The 22228-nt window shown below is 51.2% G+C and overlaps 1 protein-coding gene across 3 annotated transcripts in view; it reads right to left on the reverse strand.

Moving 5' to 3' along the window:
- The window catches only part of LOC143995695 (cell adhesion molecule CEACAM2-like), a 75789-nt gene extending 54321 nt beyond the window's left edge, over window positions 1-21468 (reverse strand). The window contains exons 1-2 of one of the 3 annotated variants that reach the window (XM_077490445.1): window positions 21287-21468; window positions 7371-7468 (exon numbers count right to left, since the gene is read on the reverse strand). In XM_077490445.1, the coding sequence (XP_077346571.1) occupies window positions 7371-7446 (76 nt within the window). In that variant the 5' untranslated portion in view covers window positions 7447-7468; window positions 21287-21468. The remainder of the gene's footprint in view (window positions 1-7370; window positions 7469-21286) is intronic. The other 2 variants (XM_077490443.1, XM_077490444.1) reach the window with 2 other exon arrangements.
- Window positions 21469-22228: the final 760 nt, after the last annotated feature.

The following is a 22228-nucleotide window of genomic DNA, read 5'->3' on the forward strand; positions in this document are numbered from 1 at the left end:
GCAAGCCATATTGAGCAGAGAGCTTCCTTAAGACTAGAATGGTAGCAGCTGAGGTAGTAGAAGGCATTTGAAATACCTCCAGATGTGCATCTACCACGATCAAATACATTTTACCCTGGATTGGGCCAGCAAAATCAAGATGGAGTTTTGACCACGGGTCTGTCGGCCATGGCCAAGGTAGCAGGGTTCCTTTCTTTTGGGGTCGCTGAGCTGACAGCACACAGGACTTTGAGCCACATAATCTTCAATTGCTTTATCCATTTGTGGCCCCCAAACATAGCTCTGGGCTCGCTGCTTCATGCGTACCACGCCAGGATGGCCCTCATGCAGTATCCTTAGCATGGTTGGTTGCAAATACTGAGGTTTAATCACTCTATTGCCCCACTGTAGGCAACCAGCTTTAGTCACAAGCTCACATTTTCTGGTAAAGCACGGACAAAATTCACCTGGGACTTTCTCTGACCATCCAGCCTGAACATAGGAGAATATCTGAGACAGGAAGGGATCTGTGGCTGTATGTCTGGCAATTAGGGAGGTGGACATGCAGGGCCGTGGCCTGTGTACTTCCACTATGCGTATATCACTAGGTAGGTGGTCTCCAATTGGCAATCTGCAAAATGCATCTGCATTGCCATGGGCCTCGTGGGAGTGGTCTCTGATAGAATAAGTATAACCTCCCAAGAATAAAGCGTACCTTTGTAAGCAAAATGCGGTTGTTGTAGAAATTCCTGTCTCAGGATTCAGTATGGACAACAGAGGTTTGTGGTCAGTGATCAGTGTGAACTCTCGTCCATAGATGTACGTGTGAAATATTTTTGTGGCCCATACAATGGCCAAAGCTTCCTTGTCTATTTGGGAGTAGTTTTATTCTGCTGAGGTTAAAGACCTGGAGGCAAAAGAAATGGGACGCTCCGTGCCATCTGGCATGACATGGGAAAGCACGGCACCCAGTCCATAAGGTGAGGCGTCACAAGCCAAGGTGACGTGTTTCTTTAAATCGACCAGAACCTGAGAGGACTGAATGAGCTCTTTAGAAAGCCGAAAAGCTTCTTTACATTTGTGTGTCCATATCCATTGAGCTCTTGTAAACAGTAAGCGATGTAACGGGTAGAGCTGGTGTGCTAGGTTCAGCAAGAAATGGTGGTAGTAATTTAGGAGGCCAAGGTAGGACCTGAGCTGTGTGACATTCTGGGGAGTAGGGGCATGGGTAAGGCCTTTTCTTCAGTAGTGTGTAACCCATGTCGGTCCACAGTGTGGGCACAATATTCCAGTTGAGATTTGAAAAATTTGCATTTTGAAAGATTGGCACGTAAAGCATACCGTTGGAGTCTCTCTAGCACAGCTTCAACATTCTTTCTGTGTTCTTCATCAGTGGGACCAGTAAAGAGCATGTCATCTAGTAGACATTGTGTGAAAGGTATGCCTGCCAGGACCTCATCCATGATCCGCTGCCAGATGGCTGGAGCTGGGGCTAGGCCAAAAACCATGCGGTTATAGTGGAATAATCCTTTATGGGTGTTAATGGTCAACAGATGGCGTGAATCTGGGTGTTCTTTCAGTTGCAGTTAAGCTTGCTTTAATCTATTTTTGTAAACTTTTGCCCCAGCCAGTGAGCCAAATAAATCTTTAAGTCGAGGCAATGGGTATTGATCCACAAGAAGTTGGTTGTTCAGGGCAACCCTGAAATCTCCACAAATTCTAAGGTCTCCATTCTTTTTCTTGACAGGCACAAATGGCAATGCCCATTCACTTCTATCAACTTTAGTTATGATCTTTTCAGCCAATAGATGGTCCAGCTCTGCTTCCACTTTCTTACGCAAGGCAAAGGGCACTGATCTTGCCTTACAAAAACGAGGTGTAGCACCAGGATTTAAGATAAGGTGGGCCATTTTCCTTTTACCGATCCCAAAGAGTCCTCAAAAACCTCCTTAAAGTGTGACTTCAAGTATTCAACCCAGTAGTCTACCTCAGAAAGCAATGTACATTGGGCAATGGCAAGAGGGGGCATGCCCAGGGCTTTGATCCAGTCCCTACCATACAGCGGAGGACCTCCTTTACTTACAACATAAAGGCGTAGAGGTTTACTGCACTTGTCTAATGTCACAATGGGTTTCACATATCCTAAGGGCTGTAGCAGTTCCTTGCTGAAGGTTTTTAGTGTGAGATTTGTAGGTTGGAGCGGTAGGGACAGACCCAATGCCTTTATATCAGTCCATGAAATGACGGACACAGCTGCCCCTGTATGAACATCCATGGAGAGAGGACAGCCATTGAGTGTGACATCCACTTTTATCACAGGAGTGTTCCCAGCTACCCGAAACATTCCAACATGCTGGACGCAGGTCTCCTCATCAGAGCTGGAGCCGTTCTTGTCACTATCCACATGAAATGTCTGTTTACGTCTACCTTTTGTGGTAGTGTTCGGGGCGTGTGAGCTGCGGCAAACACGCCCAATATGACCAGTCTTTCCACAAAGAAAACAAATGACCTCCTTGAACTTGCAAGCAGGTGCCCTGTGAGAAGTGTTACCACAATGGTAGCAAGTTGGTATCCTAGAGACAGAAGAATTAGGGTGGTGAGGTTTAGGGTCATTTGGTGACGGCCGTCGTGGGTGTCGGGTGATAGCAGTGTGGAATATTTCCTCTCCCTGGCTTGCAGGAGGTTCAGGTGGTGCCTTCAGTAGGGTGGCATCCCGTGTAGCCAACTCCATGACCGTAGCAAGGTCCGTGGCTTTCGTCAGAGTCAAGTCGGGTTCTGTGAGTAAACGTTTCTGTATGGCTGGGTCGCAGAGTCCCATGACAAACATGTCACGGAGAGCCGCCTGCAGGTCTCCAAACTGACAAGTGGCAGCTGGTTTACGTAAAGCAATGATATAAGTCTTTATATCCTCCCCAGCATGCCGCCTCCTACTGTAGAATATAAACCGCTCTGCGATTTCTAACGGCTTTGGGTTGTAGTGCTCATGTAGACTCTGAATAAACTCAGGAAAGGGCTTAGAGGCCGGCTTGTCTGGAGAAATGAAGTCTCTGAGAGGGCCATATGTAGCCTGACCCAATGCTGTGAGCAAAACGACAACTTTCTTTTCTACAGCAACACTATTTGCTTCCATCTACTGCTCCGGCCTCTCCACCCAGGAGCTCCATGATTCAGCAGCAGGATCAAATGCTTGAATAAACCCTATGAAAGCCACGTGTGCTAAAATCCACAATCCTCCTTGCCACTGTTATGTCCCTTGGACACAGGGCCTCTCAGGGTGTTGGTAGCAATGCTGCCAGTATCTGATCAGTGAATTACACACAGGCTGGAGGCACTTCTTATCCAGGGAAGGTTTATTATCTGTGTCCCTGCAGATTTGTGGTTAAGAAAACAAAACAAACAAAAAAAAAACTGGACTCACCCTCTGCCCCACCCCCCACGGACTTCTATTGCACTTCCCTTTTTTTTTTTGTTTTTTTGTTTTGTGTGTGTGTGTAAAAAAAAAAAAGAGAGAGAGACATGGGGAATAGACTCTGCAAAGGTATTTCTTGCGCTTGTTTGTGTTGTTGCTGTGTACCGAATGTACCATTAGAAGGTGATAAGAAATTTATGCATGGTAAAAGTCCAAAGAATGTTAAATATTGCCATAAGTGGGAAAAGGACTGTGGGTTTAATGGGAAACTAACAGTGAGGGGTTGTCAAGCTTTAGTAGATAGAATTAAAATGTTTGGACCAAAGGATCAGAAGCGATATGGACTTCAAGTAGCAGAGGAATGGTTGCACCAAGCGCAGAGTAGAGCAGAAAGTAAAGCTAAATCAAACCAAAGGAATAAATCCCAAATGCAGTTGCCTTTGGTTGATGGAGAAGATGATACTATGTGTATAGTGCAGCAACCACCGCCCTATCATGCCCCGCCCCCTCCACAGCCAACATATCTCACCCTGCCGCAGGGGGCTGGAACTAACCCCTTCATCCTGCAGTCACACCTTCTTCCCCTTCAAGCCTCCACCCCCCAGAAGGGACCCAACCAGCCCCCACAGGAAGGCTTGGGCGTCTCCCCTATTGCACAAGCAGCCCATGACAGCCCTAGGTTAAACAGATCCATGATAGAGACATTAATGGAAGCCATTGCTAAGGGGTGGGCACAGGCGGGGGAAACAGCCCGAAATCGAAGAGCTCTTACAAGATACCCTGGGGAGAACGAGGAGGAGAATATGCGCCCTCTGATTGAGGTCCCTAATCCATTGGCAGGTCAAAACATAAATGGACAAGTCCAGCCTCTTACTATGACCGTATATTGGCCCTGGAATGAAAGTGATGTGCAAAAAGCCACCGAACATATTAAGCACCCCAAATTAGGTCCAGCAGAATTTGTTGAAAATATTCAAGGGCTACAAGATAGCTATAAACTAAATGGGGTGGAGGTAGAGCGGGCAATCAGACGTGTATTGGGGCCAGATTGGGCCTCAGTAAAAGGAGACTGGGAACCATGTGCAGTGGACCACCAAGGGAATAGAGAACTCCCTCTTGCTCCAAATCACACAGATTTAAATGCGAGAGTAAATAATCTTCTCCAACGAATAACTAATAGATTCATCCAGCGCACAGATTGGCAAAAGATCAATATGACTGCACAAGAGGATAAGGAAAACGTTAACGATTATTTAAATAGATTAAGGGAAATTTTCAAATCATACTCCGGGTTACCGGAATCAGAGGACGTTAATAGTGCATATCAGCAACAGCTGAAGATTACTTTTGTTAATGGATTAAAACCAGAGCACACAGAGTATATCACAAAAAGTATGGTCACATATAGAACAGCTGGAGTGTTAGACACATTACAATGGGCAAAACATAATGAAAGTTGGCTTAAGGAGAAAGGAAAGAAGAAGGAGTGAAAGTTTTCTTGTAAGGTGACAATAATGAGGATGATGGGGAGGAATATACTGTTGATGCCGCGCCCAAGAACAGAGGGAGAGGTTGGGGCGGCAACAGGGGGAGAGGAAGGGGCAGGTATAGAGGAAGAGGTAGGAATGAAGGGAACAGAGAAGGATGGCAAGATAGGGAATGGGTAAAAAAAATAGTATGTTGGACATGCCACCGACAGGGACATCTGGCCAGAGACTGTCCAAAGGGATCAGGACCCCTGCAGGACAGAATGACTAGACATCGAGAGCATAAGTCACCTGGGTAGGGTAGGATATGTGGATAACCTACTGCAGGTGACCCTGAAGATTGAAGGGATAGAAGTTACGTTTTTGGTAGATTCTGGAGCATCCAGGACATTAATACATCCAGAGGACATACCACAAATAAAACAATTCACAAAATCAATTTTGGTACAGGGAGTAAATGGTACACCAGTAAGAGAGGCCCTGTCTGAATATGTCACAGTAGAACATCCCAGGATAGGGATGCGAGTAACTACTAGGGTAATCCTATCAACTGTATGCCCAGTAAACTTACTCGGAAGATATTTGATGTCAGCAATGCACATGTCAATACATGCACAAGACACGGGGTTCACAGTGAAGGTGGGGAAAGAACTTGTTTTCCACCCATGGGATGAAAACTATTACTATTACTCACTAGATGCATACCTTAAAGACAAAATTACTTCAGAAACGATCGAGAAAATGGTTAAACATACAAGGGAAGTCATGGGGTCTAAAAGGTCAATAGATTTCCAGCCAATGGGCAGAGTGCATTGCACTATGTGGGTTAAAAAGACACCAGGACCGGACAGAGACTATACCTCACACTTCTTTTTGAAAAAGGAAGTGGTGTTACAGTTAACTAATGTCTATTGGAACAATGAAGGGTTTTGTGCATCATCTTGTGCTCTGCCACCAGAGGAAAAGGATTTGTTTAAGGAAACAACCCCCCCATCTGTCCCTCAGTAAACCGAAAGATAGGGCTTGGGTGGATTGTGGGGATTTTGTAAAACAATGCCAGGAATTGCAAGACTGGAAGCAGACAAGGATACCAGACATGTATGAAAGTTATTCTACTGGCTACTTCTGTCAGTGACCCAGGGGAGATGAGGTCACTCACCACTACACCATCTGCCCATGTGCGAAAGTCCATAACACCATGATATTTGGTGACTGATGCTGATCCTTTGGACCAGGTTCCAGAGAAACTCTGGACCAAGGGACCGGCAGATGTAGGACTTATTAAGGGAGTCCAGCCAGTGACTATCACTCCAAAATCACACCAATGAAATTTTTATAATTTTGTTCGTACAAATAGAGCTTTATTTTGGTGTTATTTATTCACGACTCCGTAATAAATCTGTCTTCTAATCAACATGACCGGAGTTGACTGATCAGTAAGAGGAATGGAATTTTACTGACACAGGCAGACTAATGCCGCGTACACACGACCGGACTTTTCGAGGGACTAGGTCCGTCTGATGGAGTTCTGACAGAGTTCTGACGGACTTTCCGAATGAACGGACTTGGCCACACACAATCACACCAAAGTCCGACGGATTGGAACGTGATGACGTACGACCGGACTAGAATAAGGAAGTTCATAGCCAGTAGCCAATAGCTGCCCTCGCGCCGGTTTTTGTCCGTCGGACTAGCACACACACGAGCGGATTTCTCGGTAGGAACTGGGTCCGGTGGAGTTCTGGCGGAAAAATTTGAAACATGTTCTATTTCTAAAGTCTGTCGGATTTTTGCAAATCAAAAGTCTGCTGCAGCCCACACACGATCGAATGGTCTGCCGGAATTGTTCCGTCGGACCTTTGATGTTGAAAAGTCCGGTCGTGTGTACGCGGCATTAGGGGACTCCCAGGCACGATATTTAATGGAATATTTCATTTTTTATTGTTTCACTTTAAGCATTATTAAAGAAAAAAACGGCCATTTAAACAAAAAATTGCATTGATACATGTCCCCTGGGGCAGGACCCGGGTCCCCAAACCCTTTTTATGACAATACCATGGATATAAGCCTTTAAAATGAGCACTTTTGATTTTTCACATTCGTGTCCCATAGACTTTATCGGTGTTCATCCAAATTTTTTGCCTGTTCTGATGCAAACCGAACCAGGGGGTCATCCCTACCTATCACTATAAATATCTGACCATAGCGCGGAATCACCTCACATCTCACCATTCATGGAAGGAATGTGACTGGAGATACAAAGTACACATTTTATTCTATAATATGTCCGCTTTATAATTACACATTACATTCCTGATACAAAGCATGGACAAGTTATTTACACATCAGATAAAGGAGGTTTTTTTACAACTTTGTGCATTTTTTATGTAGTATTTTAAAATGAGCATATAAAAGAAAAAACGAAGACAGTAAAAGAAAGTTTAAATATTAAAACAATAAAAAAAAAGATAATACTGTATAATGTTCTTACATACCTGTGCATGGACAGAGAAGAGCCCACAGGAGGAGGACACGGAGGGGACACGAGAGGAGGACACGGAGGGGACACATCACTGCAGTCGGGGTCTCTGGTCTGTGTGGAAAGAATGAGAATTAAAATAAATAAATACAATGTATATAAAATAATAAAAGGGAAGAAGATTCTGCCCGGCAGACTTGTGTTTCCTCTCCATCTCACACATGAATTATTTATCATTTATAGAGTAAGGTGACCAGATTTTTAAAATGAAATCCGGGGACATATTTTTTTTTTACTAGTAATGGCAGCAATCAGCGACTCGTAGCGGGACTGCGATATTTTGGTGGACAAATCGGACACTAATGCCGCGTACACACGACCAGTTTTCACTTTATAATAAACTCAGAAGGTTTTTCCAACAGATTTCCACTTAAACTGTCTTGCCTACATTTGATCACACCAAAGTCTGACCGTCTAGAACGCAGTGGCGTACAACACGTATGACGGGACTAGAAAAAGGAAGTTCAATAGCCAGTAGCCAATAGCTTCCGTCTCATACTTGCTTCAGAGCATGCGTCGTTTTTGGTCCATTGGAACAGCATACAGATGAGCGGTTTTCCCGATAGGAATTGGTTCCGTCGGAAATATTTAAAACATGTTCTATTTCGAGGTCTGTCAGAATTTTTTAAAAAAAAAGTCGGATGAGGCCCCACACACGATCGGAATATCCGATGAAAAGATTCCGTCTGACTTTTTCTGTCTGACATTCCGCTCGTGTGTACGCGGCATTAGTGACGCTTTTGACACTTTGTGGAAACCAGTGACACTAATACAGTGATCATTGCTAAAAATATGTACTGTCACTGTACTAATGACACTGTCTGGGAAGGGGATAACATCTAGAGCAATCAATGGGTTAAATGTGTGCCTAACAAGTATGTTCTCACTGTGGGGGAGGTGCTTTTATTAAGGGAAGACATAGATCCTTGTACTTGCTTTGCAGGAGCACAGGATCAATGTCTTCCACACTGACAGAATGGTGAACTGCCTTGTTTACATATGCAGACCACTAGGCGAGTCCGCCGGATCCGCTGATTGGCTCTGACACCCAGAAATGCAGGATCACGTATATAAGTGATCCTGCGCAGTGAGACCGCCCTGTAGCAGTAAATCTGCTATCAGGCGATCGGCAACTGGTTAAGATCATCAGCATTATGATAACTCACAGGCAGGGGGTGCTCTATCATGGCTCTGGCTGGCTCTGGCAGCATTATGATAACTCACAGGCAGGGGGCGCTCTATCATGGCTCTGGCTGGCTCTGTCAGCATTATGATAACTCACAGGCAGGGGGCGCTCTATCATGGCTCTGGCTGGCTCTGGCAGCATTATGATAACTCACAGGCAGGGGGCGCTCTATCATGGCTCTGGCTGGCTCTGTCAGCATTATGATAACTCACAGGCAGGGGGTGCTCTATCATGGCTCTGGCTGGCTCTGTCACAGTGTGTCACATAACATGGCTGCTGGGTGCTGATTTTGTTAACATGACCAATAAGTGGTGCTGCCTGTGAGTTCTGATACCATCCATTATGCCAGAGAGACAGACACAGTGCCATGTAGTCTATTCACAGACACCCAACGCTCACCTGTGTTGAGGCCTTGAAGGCACTGGCAGCCCCCCAATTGGATCCCCTCCCCCTCTACTCCTGCTGCTGGACATCATCAGCTGAGCTCAGCTCCCTCTCTCTGCCCGTCGCCTCCACCGGACTCACAGCCTCTCTCTGCCCATCGCCTCCGCCGGCCTCACAGCCTCTCTCTGCCCGTCGCCTCCACCCGCATCACAGCCTCTCTCTGCCTGTCGCCTCCACCCGCCTCACAGCCTCTCTCTGCCCGTCGCCTCCACCCGCCTCACAGCCTCTCTCTATCCGTCGCCTCCACCGGACTCACAGCCTCTCTCTGCCCATCGTCTCCGCCGGCCTCACAGCCTCTCTCTGCCCGTCGCCTCCACCCGCATCACAGCCTCTCTCTGCCTGTCGCCTCCACCCGCCTCACAGCCTCTCTCTGTCCGTCGCCTCCACCGGACTCACAGCTTCTCTCTGTCCGTCGCCTCCACCCGCCTCACAGCCTCTCTCTGTCCGTCGCCTCCACCCGCCTCACAGCCTCTCTCTGCCCGTCGCCTCCACCGGACTCACAGCCTCTCTCTGCCCATTGCCTCCACCCACCTCACAGCCACTCTCTGCCCATCGCCTCCACCGGCCTCACAGCCTCTCTCTGCCTGTCGCCTCCACCCGCCTCACAGCCTCTCTCTGCCCGTCGCCTCCACCCGCCTCACAGCCTCTCTCTATCCGTCGCCTCCACCGGACTCACAGCCTCTCTCTGCCCATCGTCTCCGCCGGCCTCACAGCCTCTCTCTGCCCGTCGCCTCCACCCGCATCACAGCCTCTCTCTGCCTGTCGCCTCCACCCGCCTCACAGCCTCTCTCTGTCCGTCGCCTCCACCGGACTCACAGCTTCTCTCTGTCCGTCGCCTCCACCCGCCTCACAGCCTCTCTCTGTCCGTCGCCTCCACCCGCCTCACAGCCTCTCTCTGCCCGTCGCCTCCACCAGACTCACAGCCTCTCTCTGCCCATTGCCTCCACCCACCTCACAGCCACTCTCTGCCCATCGCCTCCACCGGCCTCACAGCCTCTCTCTGCCCATTGCCTCCACCCACCTCACAGCCACTCTCTGCCCATCGCCTCCACCCGCCTCACAGCCTCTCTCTGTCCGTCGCCTCCACCCGCCTCACAGCCTCTCTCTGCCCGTCGCCTCCACCGGACTCACAGCCTCTCTCTGCCCATTGCCTCCACCCACCTCACAGCCACTCTCTGCCCATCGCCTCCACCGGCCTCACAGCCTCTCTCTGCCTGTCGCCTCCACCCGCCTCACAGCCTCTCTCTGCCCGTCGCCTCCACCCGCCTCACAGCCTCTCTCTATCCGTCGCCTCCACCGGACTCACAGCCTCTCTCTGCCCATCGTCTCCGCCGGCCTCACAGCCTCTCTCTGCCCGTCGCCTCCACCCGCATCACAGCCTCTCTCTGCCTGTCGCCTCCACCCGCCTCACAGCCTCTCTCTGTCCGTCGCCTCCACCGGACTCACAGCTTCTCTCTGTCCGTCGCCTCCACCCGCCTCACAGCCTCTCTCTGTCCGTCGCCTCCACCCGCCTCACAGCCTCTCTCTGCCCGTCGCCTCCACCGGACTCACAGCCTCTCTCTGCCCATTGCCTCCACCCACCTCACAGCCACTCTCTGCCCATCGCCTCCACCGGCCTCACAGCCTCTCTCTGCCTGTCGCCTCCACCGGCCTCACAGCCTCTCTCTGCCCATCACCTCCACCGGACTCACAGCCTCTCTCTGTCCGTCGCCTCCACTGGACTCACAGCCTCTCTCTGCCCGTCGCCTCCACCGGCCTCACAGCCTCTCTCTGCCCATCACCTCCACCGGACTCACAGCCTCTCTCTGTCCGTCGCCTCCACTGGACTCACAGCCTCTCTCTGCCCGTCGCCTCCACCGGCCTCACAGCCTGTCTCTGCCTGTCGCCCCCGGCAGCCTCACAGCCTCTCTCTGCCCATCACCTCCACCGGACTCACAGCCTCTCTCTGTCCGTCGCCTCCACTGGACTCACAGCCTCTCTCTGCCCGTCGCCTCCACCGGCCTCACAGCCTGTCTCTGCCTGTCGCCCCCGCCAGCCTCACAGCCTCTCGGATCTCACTCTCCAGGCCCCGGCTACTACTGAGTGGGGCCCGGAGGAAAATGACTCTGCCGGGGAAGGCAAGGAGATAAGCAGGCAGGCGGCTGGCCGGGATTTGAGCCAATGTGAGACGGAGCTGAATGGGCATGTGCCGGAAACTGAAGAAATAGTCCATCCGCTCCGACCAGCACATCATCATCAGAAAGGGGCACAGATAATGGAAAAAATACATCCCCTAGTACAGCTAGTAGGAGCGGGGGAGGGGGGTGTAATTCAGATTATTTTTTTTTTTTAACAGAAACGTTTTTATTAATCAAAACAAAGCAACAGTACAACTTATGCACAGTTCTCAATACAATCATATTTGACAGAGTTCAAACCAGATTTTGTTTTTATTCTGCACTGACTGTCTTTGAAAATTGCCCCAGCTCCTGTTGAAGTCAAACCCAGGGACAGACTTGGTCCGGGGGCAGTGTCCTCAATCCGGGGACATCTGGTCACCCTATTATAGGGGGTCACACTTGGTGTAATGAATATCTCAGTGTTGGGTGTATGTAGAAGTGTTACATCATAGTTAGTCAGGTTGATGTTTTGCATATATAAGGGACCTCGTCAAAGTCTTGCCCATAGTGTAGTGTTGCATTGCAAAGTGTACCTGTCACAGTCCTGCCTACAGCCCAGCATGCATTACAAAGGGGACCCATTACAGTACTGCCTATAGTGTAATATGCGTTACAGTGGGGGGAGGGGGTCATGAATTATAGAGGATGTGTATGTGAGTCTTGACTATAGGGAAGCATGCATTACAAAGGGGTCCTGTCAGAGCCCTGCCTATTGGATGGATGATGCTGGGCCTGGATGTGGATACTGGAGGGATGGATGGATGGATGATGCTGGGCGTGGATGTGGACACATTGTGGAGAGGGATGGATGATGTTTAGCATATATAAGGGACCCTGTCATAGTCTTGCCCATAGTGTAGTGTTGCATTGCAAAGTGTACCTGTCACAGTCCTGCCTATAGTGTAATATAAGTTACAGTGGGGGGAGGGGGGCATGAATTATAGAGGATGTGTATGTGAGTCTTGACTATAGGGAAGCATTACAAAGGGGACCTGTCAGAGCCCTGCCTATTGGATGGCATGGGGCCCATTAGTCCTGCCTATAGTTTAGCATTTAGCATAGCAGTACAGGAAGGAGGGTTCTGGTGTGCGTTGTGTACAGGAAGGTGAGTTCTGGTGTGCGTTGTGTACAGGAAGGAGGGTTCTGGTGTGCGTTGTGTACAGGAAGGAGGGTTCTGGTGTGCGTTGTGTACAGGAAGGTGGGTTCTGGTGTGCGTTGTATACAGGAAGGTGGGTTCTGGTGTGCGTTGTGTACAGGAAGGTGGGTTCTGGTGTGTTGTGTACAGTAAGGAGGGATCTGGTGTGTAGTGTACAGGAAGGAGGGTTCTGGTGTATGTTGTGTGCAGGAAGGTGGGTTCTGGTGTGCATTGTGTACAGGAAGGAGGGTTCTGGTGTGCATTGTGTACAGGAAGGAGGGTTCTGGTGTGCATTGTGTACAGGAAGGAGGGTTCTGGTGTGCATTGTGTACAGGAAGGAGGGTTCTGGTGTGCATTGTGTACAGGAAGGAGGGTTCTGGTGTGCATTGTGTACAGGAAGGAGGGTTCTGGTGTGCATTGTGTACAGGAAGGAGGGTTCTAGCGTGCGTTGTGTACAGGAAGGTGAGTTCTGGTGTGCGTTTTGTACAGGAAGGAGGGTTTTGATGTGCGTTGTGTACAGGAAGGAGGGTTCTGGTGTGCGTTGTGTACAGGAAGGTGGGTTCAGGTGTGCATTGTGTACAGGAAGGAGGGTTCTGGTGTGCGTTGTGTACAGGAAGGTGGGTTCTGGTGTGCATTGTGTACAGGAAGGAGGGTTCTAGCGTGCGTTGTGTACAGGAAGGAGGGTTCTAGCGTGCGTTGTGTACAGGAAGGTGAGTTCTGGTGTGCGTTGTGTACAGGAAGGAGGGTTTTGGTGTGTGTTGTGTACAGGAAGGAGGGTTCTGGTGTGCGTTGTGTACAGGAAGGAGGGTTCTGGTGTGTTGTGTACAGTAAGGAGGGTTCTGGTGTGTAGTGTACAGGAAGGAGGGTTCTGGTGTGCATTGTGTACAGGAAGGAGGGTTCTAGCGTGCGTTGTGTACAGGAAGGTGAGTTCTGGTGTGCGTTTTGTACAGGAAGGAGGGTTTTGATGTGCGTTGTGTACAGGAAGGAGGGTTCTGGTGTGCGTTGTGTACAGGAAGGTGGGTTCTGGTGTGCATTGTGTACAGGAAGGAGGGTTCTGGTGTGCATTGTGTACAGGAAGGAGGGTTCTAGCATGCGTTGTGTACAGGAAGGTGAGTTCTGGTGTGCGTTTTGTACAGGAAGGAGGGTTTTGATGTGTGTTGTGTACAGGAAGGAGGGTTCTGGTGTGCGTTGTGTACAGGAAGGTGGGTTCTGGTGTGCATTGTGTACAGGAAGGAGGGTTCTGGTGTGCGTTGTGTACAGGAAGGTGGGTTCTGGTGTGCATTGTGTACAGGAAGGAGGGTTCTAGCGTGCGTTGTGTACAGGAAGGTGAGTTCTGGTGTGCGTTGTGTACAGGAAGGAGGGTTTTGGTGTGTGTTGTGTACAGGAAGGAGGGTTCTGGTGTGCGTTGTGTACAGGAAGGTGAGTTCTGGTGTGCGTTGTGTACAGGAAGGAGGGTTTTGGTGTGTGTTGTGTACAGGAAGGAGGGTTCTGGTGTGCGTTGTGTACAGGAAGGAGGGTTCTGGTGTGCGTTGTGTACAGGAAGGTGGGTTCTGGTGTGCGTTGCATACAGGAAGGTGGGTTCTGGTGTGCGTTGTGTACAGGAAGGTGGGTTCTGGTGTGCGTTGTGTACAGGAAGGTGGGTTCTGGTGTGCGTTGTGTACAGGAAGGGGTGTTCTGGTGTGCGTTGTGTGCAGGAAGGAGGGTTCTAGCGTGCATTGTGTACAGGAAGGAGGGTTCTGGTGTGTAGTGTACAGGAAGGAGGGTTCTGGTGTGTAGTGTACAGGAAAGAGGGTTCTGGTGTGTAGTGTACAGGAAGAAGGGTTCTGGTGTGCGTTGTGCACAGGAAGGAGGGTTCTGGTGTGCGTTGTGTACAGGACGGAGGGTTCTGGTGTGCGTTGTGTACAGGAAGGAGGGTTCTGGTGTGCGTTGTGTACAGGAAGGTGAGTTCTGGTGTGCGTTGTGTACAGGAAGGTGGGTTCTGGTGTGCGTTGTGTACAGGAAGGTGGGTTCTGGTGTGCGTTGTGTACAGGAAGGTGGGTTCTGGTGTGCGTTGTGTACAGGAAGGTGGGTTCTGGTGTGCGTTGTGTACAGGAAGGTGGGTTCTGGTGTGCGTTGTGTACAGGAAGGTGGATTCTGGTGTGCGTTGTGTACAGGAAGGTGGATTCTGGTGTGCGTTGTGTACAGGAAGGTGGGTTCTGGTGTGCGTTGTGTACAGGAAGGTGGGTTCTGGTGTGCGTTGTGTACAGGAAGGTGGGTTCTGGTGTGCGTTGTGTACAGGAAGGAGGGTTCTGATGTGCGTTGTGTACAGGAAGGAGGGTTCTGATGTGCGTTGTGTACAGGAAGGAGGGTTCTGATGTGCGTTGTGTACAGGAAGGAGGGTTCTGGTGTGCGTTGTGTACAGGAAGGTGAGTTCTGGTGTGCGTTGTGTACAGGAAGGAGGGTTTTGGTGTGTGTTGTGTACAGGAAGGAGGGTTCTGGTGTGCGTTGTGTACAGGAAGGTGAGTTCTGGTGTGCGTTGTGTACAGGAAGGAGGGTTTTGGTGTGTGTTGTGTACAGGAAGGAGGGTTCTGGTGTGCGTTGTGTACAGGAAGGAGGGTTCTGGTGTGCGTTGTGTACAGGAAGGTGGGTTCTGGTGTGCGTTGCATACAGGAAGGTGGGTTCTGGTGTGCGTTGTGTACAGGAAGGTGGGTTCTGGTGTGCGTTGTGTACAGGAAGGTGGGTTCTGGTGTGCGTTGTGTACAGGAAGGGGTGTTCTGGTGTGCGTTGTGTGCAGGAAGGAGGGTTCTAGCGTGCATTGTGTACAGGAAGGAGGGTTCTGGTGTGTAGTGTACAGGAAGGAGGGTTCTGGTGTGTAGTGTACAGGAAAGAGGGTTCTGGTGTGTAGTGTAGAGGAAGAAGGGTTCTGGTGTGCGTTGTGCACAGGAAGGAGGGTTCTGGTGTGCGTTGTGTACAGGACGGAGGGTTCTGGTGTGCGTTGTGTACAGGAAGGAGGGTTCTGGTGTGCGTTGTGTACAGGAAGGTGAGTTCTGGTGTGCGTTGCGTACAGGAAGGTGGGTTCTGGTGTGCGTTGTGTACAGGAAGGTGGGTTCTGGTGTGCGTTGTGTACAGGAAGGTGGGTTCTGGTGTGCGTTGTGTACAGGAAGGTGGGTTCTGGTGTGCGTTGTGTACAGGAAGGTGGATTCTGGTGTGCGTTGTGTACAGGAAGGTGGATTCTGGTGTGCGTTGTGTACAGGAAGGTGGGTTCTGGTGTGCGTTGTGTACAGGAAGGTGGGTTCTGGTGTGCGTTGTGTACAGGAAGGTGGGTTCTGGTGTGCGTTGTGTACAGGAAGGAGGGTTCTGATGTGCGTTGTGTACAGGAAGGAGGGTTCTGATGTGCGTTGTGTACAGGAAGGAGGGTTCTGATGTGCGTTGTGTACAGGAAGGAGGGTTCTGGTGTGCGTTGTGTACAGGAAGGGGTGTTCTGGTGTGCGTTGTGTGCAGGAAGGAGGGTTCTAGTGTGCATTGTGTACAGGAAGGAGGGTTCTGGTGTGTAGTGTACAGGAAGGAGGGTTCTGGTGTGTAGTGTACAGGAAGAAGGGTTCTGGTGTGCGTTGTGCACAGGAAGGAGGGTTCTGGTGTGCATTGTGTACAGGAAGGAGGGTTCTGATGTGCGTTGTGTACAGGAAGGAGGGTTCTGGTGTGCGTTGTGTACAGGAAGGTGGGTTCTGGTGTGCATTGTGTACAGGAAGGAGGGTTCTAGCGTGCGTTGTGTACAGGAAGGAGGGTTCTAGCGTGCGTTGTGTACAGGAAGGTGAGTTCTGGTGTGCGTTGTGTACAGGAAGGAGGGTTTTAGTGTGTGTTGTGTACAGGAAGGAGGGTTCTGGTGTGCTTTGTGTACAGGAAGGAGGGTTCTGGTGTGTTGTGTACAGTAAGGAGGGTTCTGGTGTGTAGTGTACAGGAAGGAGGGTTCTGGTGTGCATTGTGTACAGGAAGGAGGGTTCTAGCGTGCGTTGTGTACAGGAAGGTGAGTTCTGGTGTGCGTTGTGTACAGGAAGGTGGGTTCTGGTGTGCGTTGTGTACAGGAAGGTGGGTTCTGGTGTGCGTTGTGTACAGGAAGGGGTGTTCTGGTGTGCGTTGTGTGCAGGAAGGAGGGTTCTAGCGTGCATTGTGTACAGGAAGGAGGGTTCTGGTGTGTAGTGTACAGGAAGGAGGGTTCTGGTGTGTAGTGTACAGGAAGAAGGGTTCTGGTGTGCGTTGTGCACAGGAAGGAGGGTTCTGGTGTGCATTGTGTACAGGAAGGCGGGTTCTGGTGTGCGTTGTGTACAGGAAGGAGGGTTCTGGTGTGCGTTGTGTACAGGAAGGTGAGTTCTGGTGTGCGTTGTGTACAGGAAGGTGGATTCTGGTGTGCGTTGTGTACAGGAAGGTGGGTTCTGGTGTGCGTTGTGTACAGGAAGGTGGGTTCTGGTGTGCGTTGTGTACAGGAAGGTGGGTTCTGGTGTGCGTTGTGTACAGGAAGGTGGGTTCTGGTGTGCGTTGTGTACAGGAAGGTGGATTCTGGTGTGCGTTGTGTACAGGAAGGTGGGTTCTGGTGTGCGTTGTGTACAGGAAGGTGGGTTCTGGTGTGCGTTGTGTACAGGAAGGTGGGTTCTGGTGTGCGTTGCGTACAGGAAGGTGGGTTCTGGTGTGCGTTGCGTACAGGAAGGTGGGTTCTGGTGTGCGTTGTGTACAGGAAGGAGGGTTCTGGTGTGTGTTGTGTACAGGAAGGAGGGTTCTGGTGTGCGTTGTGTACAGGAAGGTGGGTTCTGGTGTGCGTTGCGTACAGGAAGGTGGGTTCTGGTGTGCGTTGCGTACAGGAAGGTGGGTTCTGGTGTGCGTTGTGCACAGGAAGGTGGGTTCTGGTGTGCGTTGTGCACAGGAAGGTGGGTTCTGGTGTGCGTTGTGTACAGGAAGGAGGGTTCTGATGTGCGTTGTGTACAGGAAGGAGGGTTCTGATGTGCGTTGTGTACAGGAAGGAGGGTTCTGGTGTGCGTTGTGTACAAGAAGGTGGGTTCTGGTGTGCGTTGTGTACAGGAAGGTGAGTTCTGGTGTGCGTTGTGTACAGGAAGGTGGGTTTCTGGTGTGCGTTGTGTACAGGAAGGTGGGTTCTGGTGTGCGTTGTGTACAGGAAGGTGGGTTCTGGTGTGCGTTGCGTACAGGAAGGTGGGTTCTGGTGTGCGTTGCGTACAGGAAGGTGGGTTCTGGTGTGCGTTGCGTACAGAAAGGTGGGTTCTGGTGTGCGTTGCGTACAGGAAGGTGGGTTCTGGTGTGCGTTGTGTACAGGAAGGTGGGTTCTGGTGTGCGTTGCGTACAGGAAGGAGGGTTCTGGTGTGCGTTGCGTACAGGAAGGTGGGTTCTGGTGTGCGTTGTGTACAGGAAGGTGGGTTCTGGTGTGCGTTGCGTACAGGAAGGAGGGTTCTGGTGTATGTTGTGTACAGGAAGGTGGGTTCTGGTGTATGTTATGTACAGGAAGGTGGGTTCTGGTGTGCGTTGCGTACAGGAAGGAGGGTTCTGGTGTGCGTTGCGTACAGGAAGGTGGGTTCTGGTGTGCGTTGTGTACAGGAAGGAGGGTTCTGGTGTGCGTTGTGTACAGGAAGGTGGGTTCTGGTGTGCGTTGCGTACAGGAAGGTGGGTTCTGGTGTGCGTTGCGTACAGGAAGGTGGGTTCTGGTGTGCGTTGTGTACAGGAAGGAGGGTTCTGGTGTGTGTTGTGTACAGGAAGGAGGGTTCTGGTGTGCGTTGTGTACAGGAAGGTGGGTTCTGGTGTGCGTTGTGTACAGGAAGGTGGGTTCTGGTGTGCGTTGTGTACAGGAAGGTGGGTTCTGGTGTGCGTTGCGTACAGGAAGGTGGGTTCTGGTGTGCGTTGCGTACAGGAAGGTGGGTTCTGGTGTGCGTTGCGTACAGGAAGGTGGGTTCTGGTGTGCGTTGCGTACAGGAAGGTGGGTTCTGGTGTGCGTTGCGTACAGGAAGGTGGGTTCTGGTGTGCGTTGTGTACAGGAAGGTGGGTTCTGGTGTGCGTTGCGTACAGGAAGGAGGGTTCTGGTGTATGTTGTGTACAGGAAGGTGGGTTCTGGTGTATGTTATGTACAGGAAGGTGGGTTCTGGTGTGCGTTGCGTACAGGAAGGAGGGTTCTGGTGTGCGTTGCGTACAGGAAGGTGGGTTCTGGTGTGCGTTGTGTACAGGAAGGAGGGTTCTGGTGTGCGTTGTGTACAGGAAGGTGGGTTCTGGTGTGCGTTGTGTACAGGAAGGAGGGTTTTGGTGTGTGTTGTGTACAGGAAGGAGGGTTCTGGTGTGCGTTGTGTACAGGAAGGTGGGTTCTGGTGTGCGTTGCGTACAGGAAGGTGGGTTCTGGTGTGCGTTGCGTACAGGAAGGTGGGTTCTGGTGTGCGTTGCGTACAGGAAGGTGGGTTCTGGTGTGCGTTGCGTACAGGAAGGAGGGTTCTGGTGTGTGTTGTGTACAGTAAGGAGGGTTCTGGTGTGCGTTGTGTACAGGAAGGTGGGTTCTGGTGTGCGTTGCGTACAGGAAGGTGGGTTCTGGTGTGCGTTGCGTACAGGAAGGTGGGTTCTGGTGTGCGTTGCGTACAGGAAGGGGGGTACTGGTGTGCGTTGCGTACAGGAAGGGGGGTTCTGGTGTGTGTTGCATACAGGAAGGGGGGTTCTGGTGTGCGTTGCGTACAGGAAGGGGGGTTCTGGTGTGCGTTGTGTACAGGAAGGGGGGTTCTGGTGTGCGTTGTGTACAGGAAGGTGGGTTCTGGTGTGTGTGTTGTGTACAGGGTTCAATTAGGGTGCCCACGTGTCCCGGATTGCCTGGGATTATCCCGTAATTTACATCTTTGTCCCTGGTCCCGGGCACCTTCATTCCGGGACAATACAGTGTCCCGGAATGAAACAGACAATCTGGGAACAGGGGCGGACTGAGCCGCCATAGCGCTGGCTCCGCCTCCACCTCCTCCACCCACCCACCCCTGATCACTGGTTGCTATAGCCGCCTTGTGTCTGGCAACCAGTGACGTCACAGCCCAGCGTTGAAAGCGGAGGAGGATTTCACATCCTCCTCCTCCGCGCCAGTGCTGCTGGGAGTCACTGCTGGTTCTTTTACCTCCGCACTTGGCTCCAGTGACTGGCTTGCAGCTTGTGTGGGGTGTTTCTGTTCCCACACACTGCGATTACAGTGTATACTGCATGGCATCTCTCCCTTCCTCCCCCCTCCTGCCCACTTCACACTAACAAACGGACTGAAGTCCCCTCCCCCCTTTCCTCGGTTCGGATGTCCCAGACAGGAGAAGGAGAATGGACACAACAGGATGGGATGTGCTGATCTGAGGTTTGTACAGAAAATTAATGCTTGGCACTTGCAGGAGAAGGAGATACAGAGAGATGGGGGGCAAGTTGTCAAAAAAGAATACTTGCAGTGATTTTGGGGGATAAGAGCGTGCTGTATGTGCTAGGAGGCACTTTAGGAGGGGAGAAAAATTGTGCTTGGGGGGGGGGTCAGATTTTTTATTCAACTCCCCCCCCCCCCTTCCTGCACAATTTCTCTCCCCTCCCAAAGTGTGCCTCCTAGCACATCCAGCATGTTCTTATACCCTAAAATCACTGCAAGTATTCTTCTTTCACAACTTGCCCCCTTCCCCATCTTCAAAGAAAATCTGGCTGCTATTGAGGGGACAATTGTACAGTCTGGAATCCTGGGAACTTTCCTAGAGATTCAGGGCAATTCTGGAGGAGGATGTAAGGGGGCTCTGACTAAGTACCACCAGAGTGCCCCCTTATAACCTCCAGGGTGCCCCCTTATAACCTCCAGGGTGCCCCCTTAGTGCCTCCAGAGTGCCCCCTTACATCCTTTCAGAGTGCCCAGCCACCAAGGTGGTATTGCAGTGGCTGACAGACTATCAGGAGGTGGTATTGCACTCCTCTTCCTCCTCTCTCCACTAACTACCCCCTGTCATACACTCCGCACTCCTCTCCTGTACATATTACCCCCCACCATACACTCTGCACTCCTCTCCTACACATATTACCCCCCCGCCATACACTCCGCACTCCTCTCCTGTACATATTACCCCCGTCATACATTCCGCACTCCTCTCCTGTACATATTACCCCCCACCATGCACTCCGTATTCCTCTCCTGTACATATTACCCCCCACCATACACTCCGCACTCCTCTCCTGTACATATTACTCCCCTACCATATACTCCGCACTCCTCTCCTGTACATATTACTCCCCTACCATACACTCCGCACTCCTCTCCTGTACATATTGCTCCCCTACCATACACTCCGCACTCCTCTCCTGTACATATTACTCCACCATACACTCCGCACTCCTCTCCTGTGCATATTACCTCCCACCACACACTCCACACTCCTCTCCTGTACATATTACCCCACGCCATACACTCTGCACTCCTCTCCTGTACATATTACCCCCCGCCATACACTCCACACTCCTCTCCTGTACATACTACTCACCACCATACATTCTGCATTCCCTATTTAACATTACCATATTCTGCACTATATAAGTCATCTCAGACTCTCTTTAACAACACCCCCTTTAAGCCAATATTTAGCGCAATTTAAGACATGTCCACTGTTCACCATGACACACTTTGCACGCCATATTGTTGTTCTTCACAGGTCCGCTGATTTCATACACCCCTGCCCCAAAAATCTGCAAAAAAAATATGTCAAAAATCATCTTTTTTGGGGCGGGGGGGGGGGGGGGTAGGGGGGGTTGGTGTCCCTGAATGGCAGTTTGGAAATGTGGTCACCCTAGGTTCAATAGAACACTAGGTACAGAGTCCATTCATCCATGTGCATCCCAATACTGCACCTCTCCTCCCGTGCTACAACCTCTGCCATACACACACCTCTCCTCTGCCCTCCCCTCATCCCCCAAAGCTCCCCCATCATCCACATGATTACCTTGTAAAATAACTTTTCTGTACCCTCCTCTTCAGCTTCTGAACTCCCCGACCAGATCAGAGATAAGGATGGTTGTGCAGAGTAGGGAGGTGGGAGAGCTGCTCTTCCCCCATTACAACTAAAGCAGAAAAAAACTGCCTTGTTCCTTTTCCCAGCCAGCAATATAGGAATGCCTCTTCCCCTATATACTGGTTGCTTGACAAGGGGGGCGGGAATGAGTGGAAGTCACGGGCTTCACAGTGGATATCCTGCAGGCTCGCCCATCCTTGGCTGTGCTGGATGTTATGATATCGGCAACAGAATACTGACAGACTGGCCCCTTGGGATGCTGGGGCCCCTTACAGGAGTACTGCCTGTACCCCCCTGATGGCGGCCCTGGGGGTGACACAGAGGAGGAGGGTGACACAGAGGAGGGGGGTTGACACAGAGGAGGGGGGGTGACACAGAGGAAGGGGGGTGACACAGAGGAGGGGGTAATGCAGAGGAGGGGAGGTGACAGTGAGTAGAGGGAGCTGACATTGAGAAGGGGGTGACACAGAGAAGGGAGTGACACAGAGGAGGGGTAACAAAGAGGAGGGGGGTGACACAGAGGAGGGGGATCTGTCACAGAGGAGGGGGTCACAGAGAAGAGGGGGAGCTGTCACAGAGGAGGGGGTGACACAGAGGAGGGGGAGCTGTCACGGGGGGGTGATACAGAGGAGGGGGAGCTGTCACAGAGGGGGGGGGTGACACAGAGGAGGGGGAGCTGTCACAGGGGAGGGGGGTGACACAGAGGAGGGGGAGCTGTCATAGAGGAGGGGGGTGACACAGAGGAGGGGGAGCTGTCACAGAGGAAGGGGGTGACACAGAGGAGGGGGAGCTGTCATAGAGGAGGGGGGTGACACAGAGGAGGGGGAGCTGTCACGGAGCAGGGGGGTGACACAGAGGAGGGGGAGCTGTCAC

The sequence above is a fragment of the Lithobates pipiens genome, unplaced genomic scaffold, assembly GCF_037356315.1.
Source record: "Lithobates pipiens isolate NorthernLeopardFrog02 unplaced genomic scaffold, aLitPip1_a1.2 Scaffold_180, whole genome shotgun sequence".
NCBI lineage: Eukaryota > Metazoa > Chordata > Amphibia > Anura > Ranidae > Lithobates > Lithobates pipiens.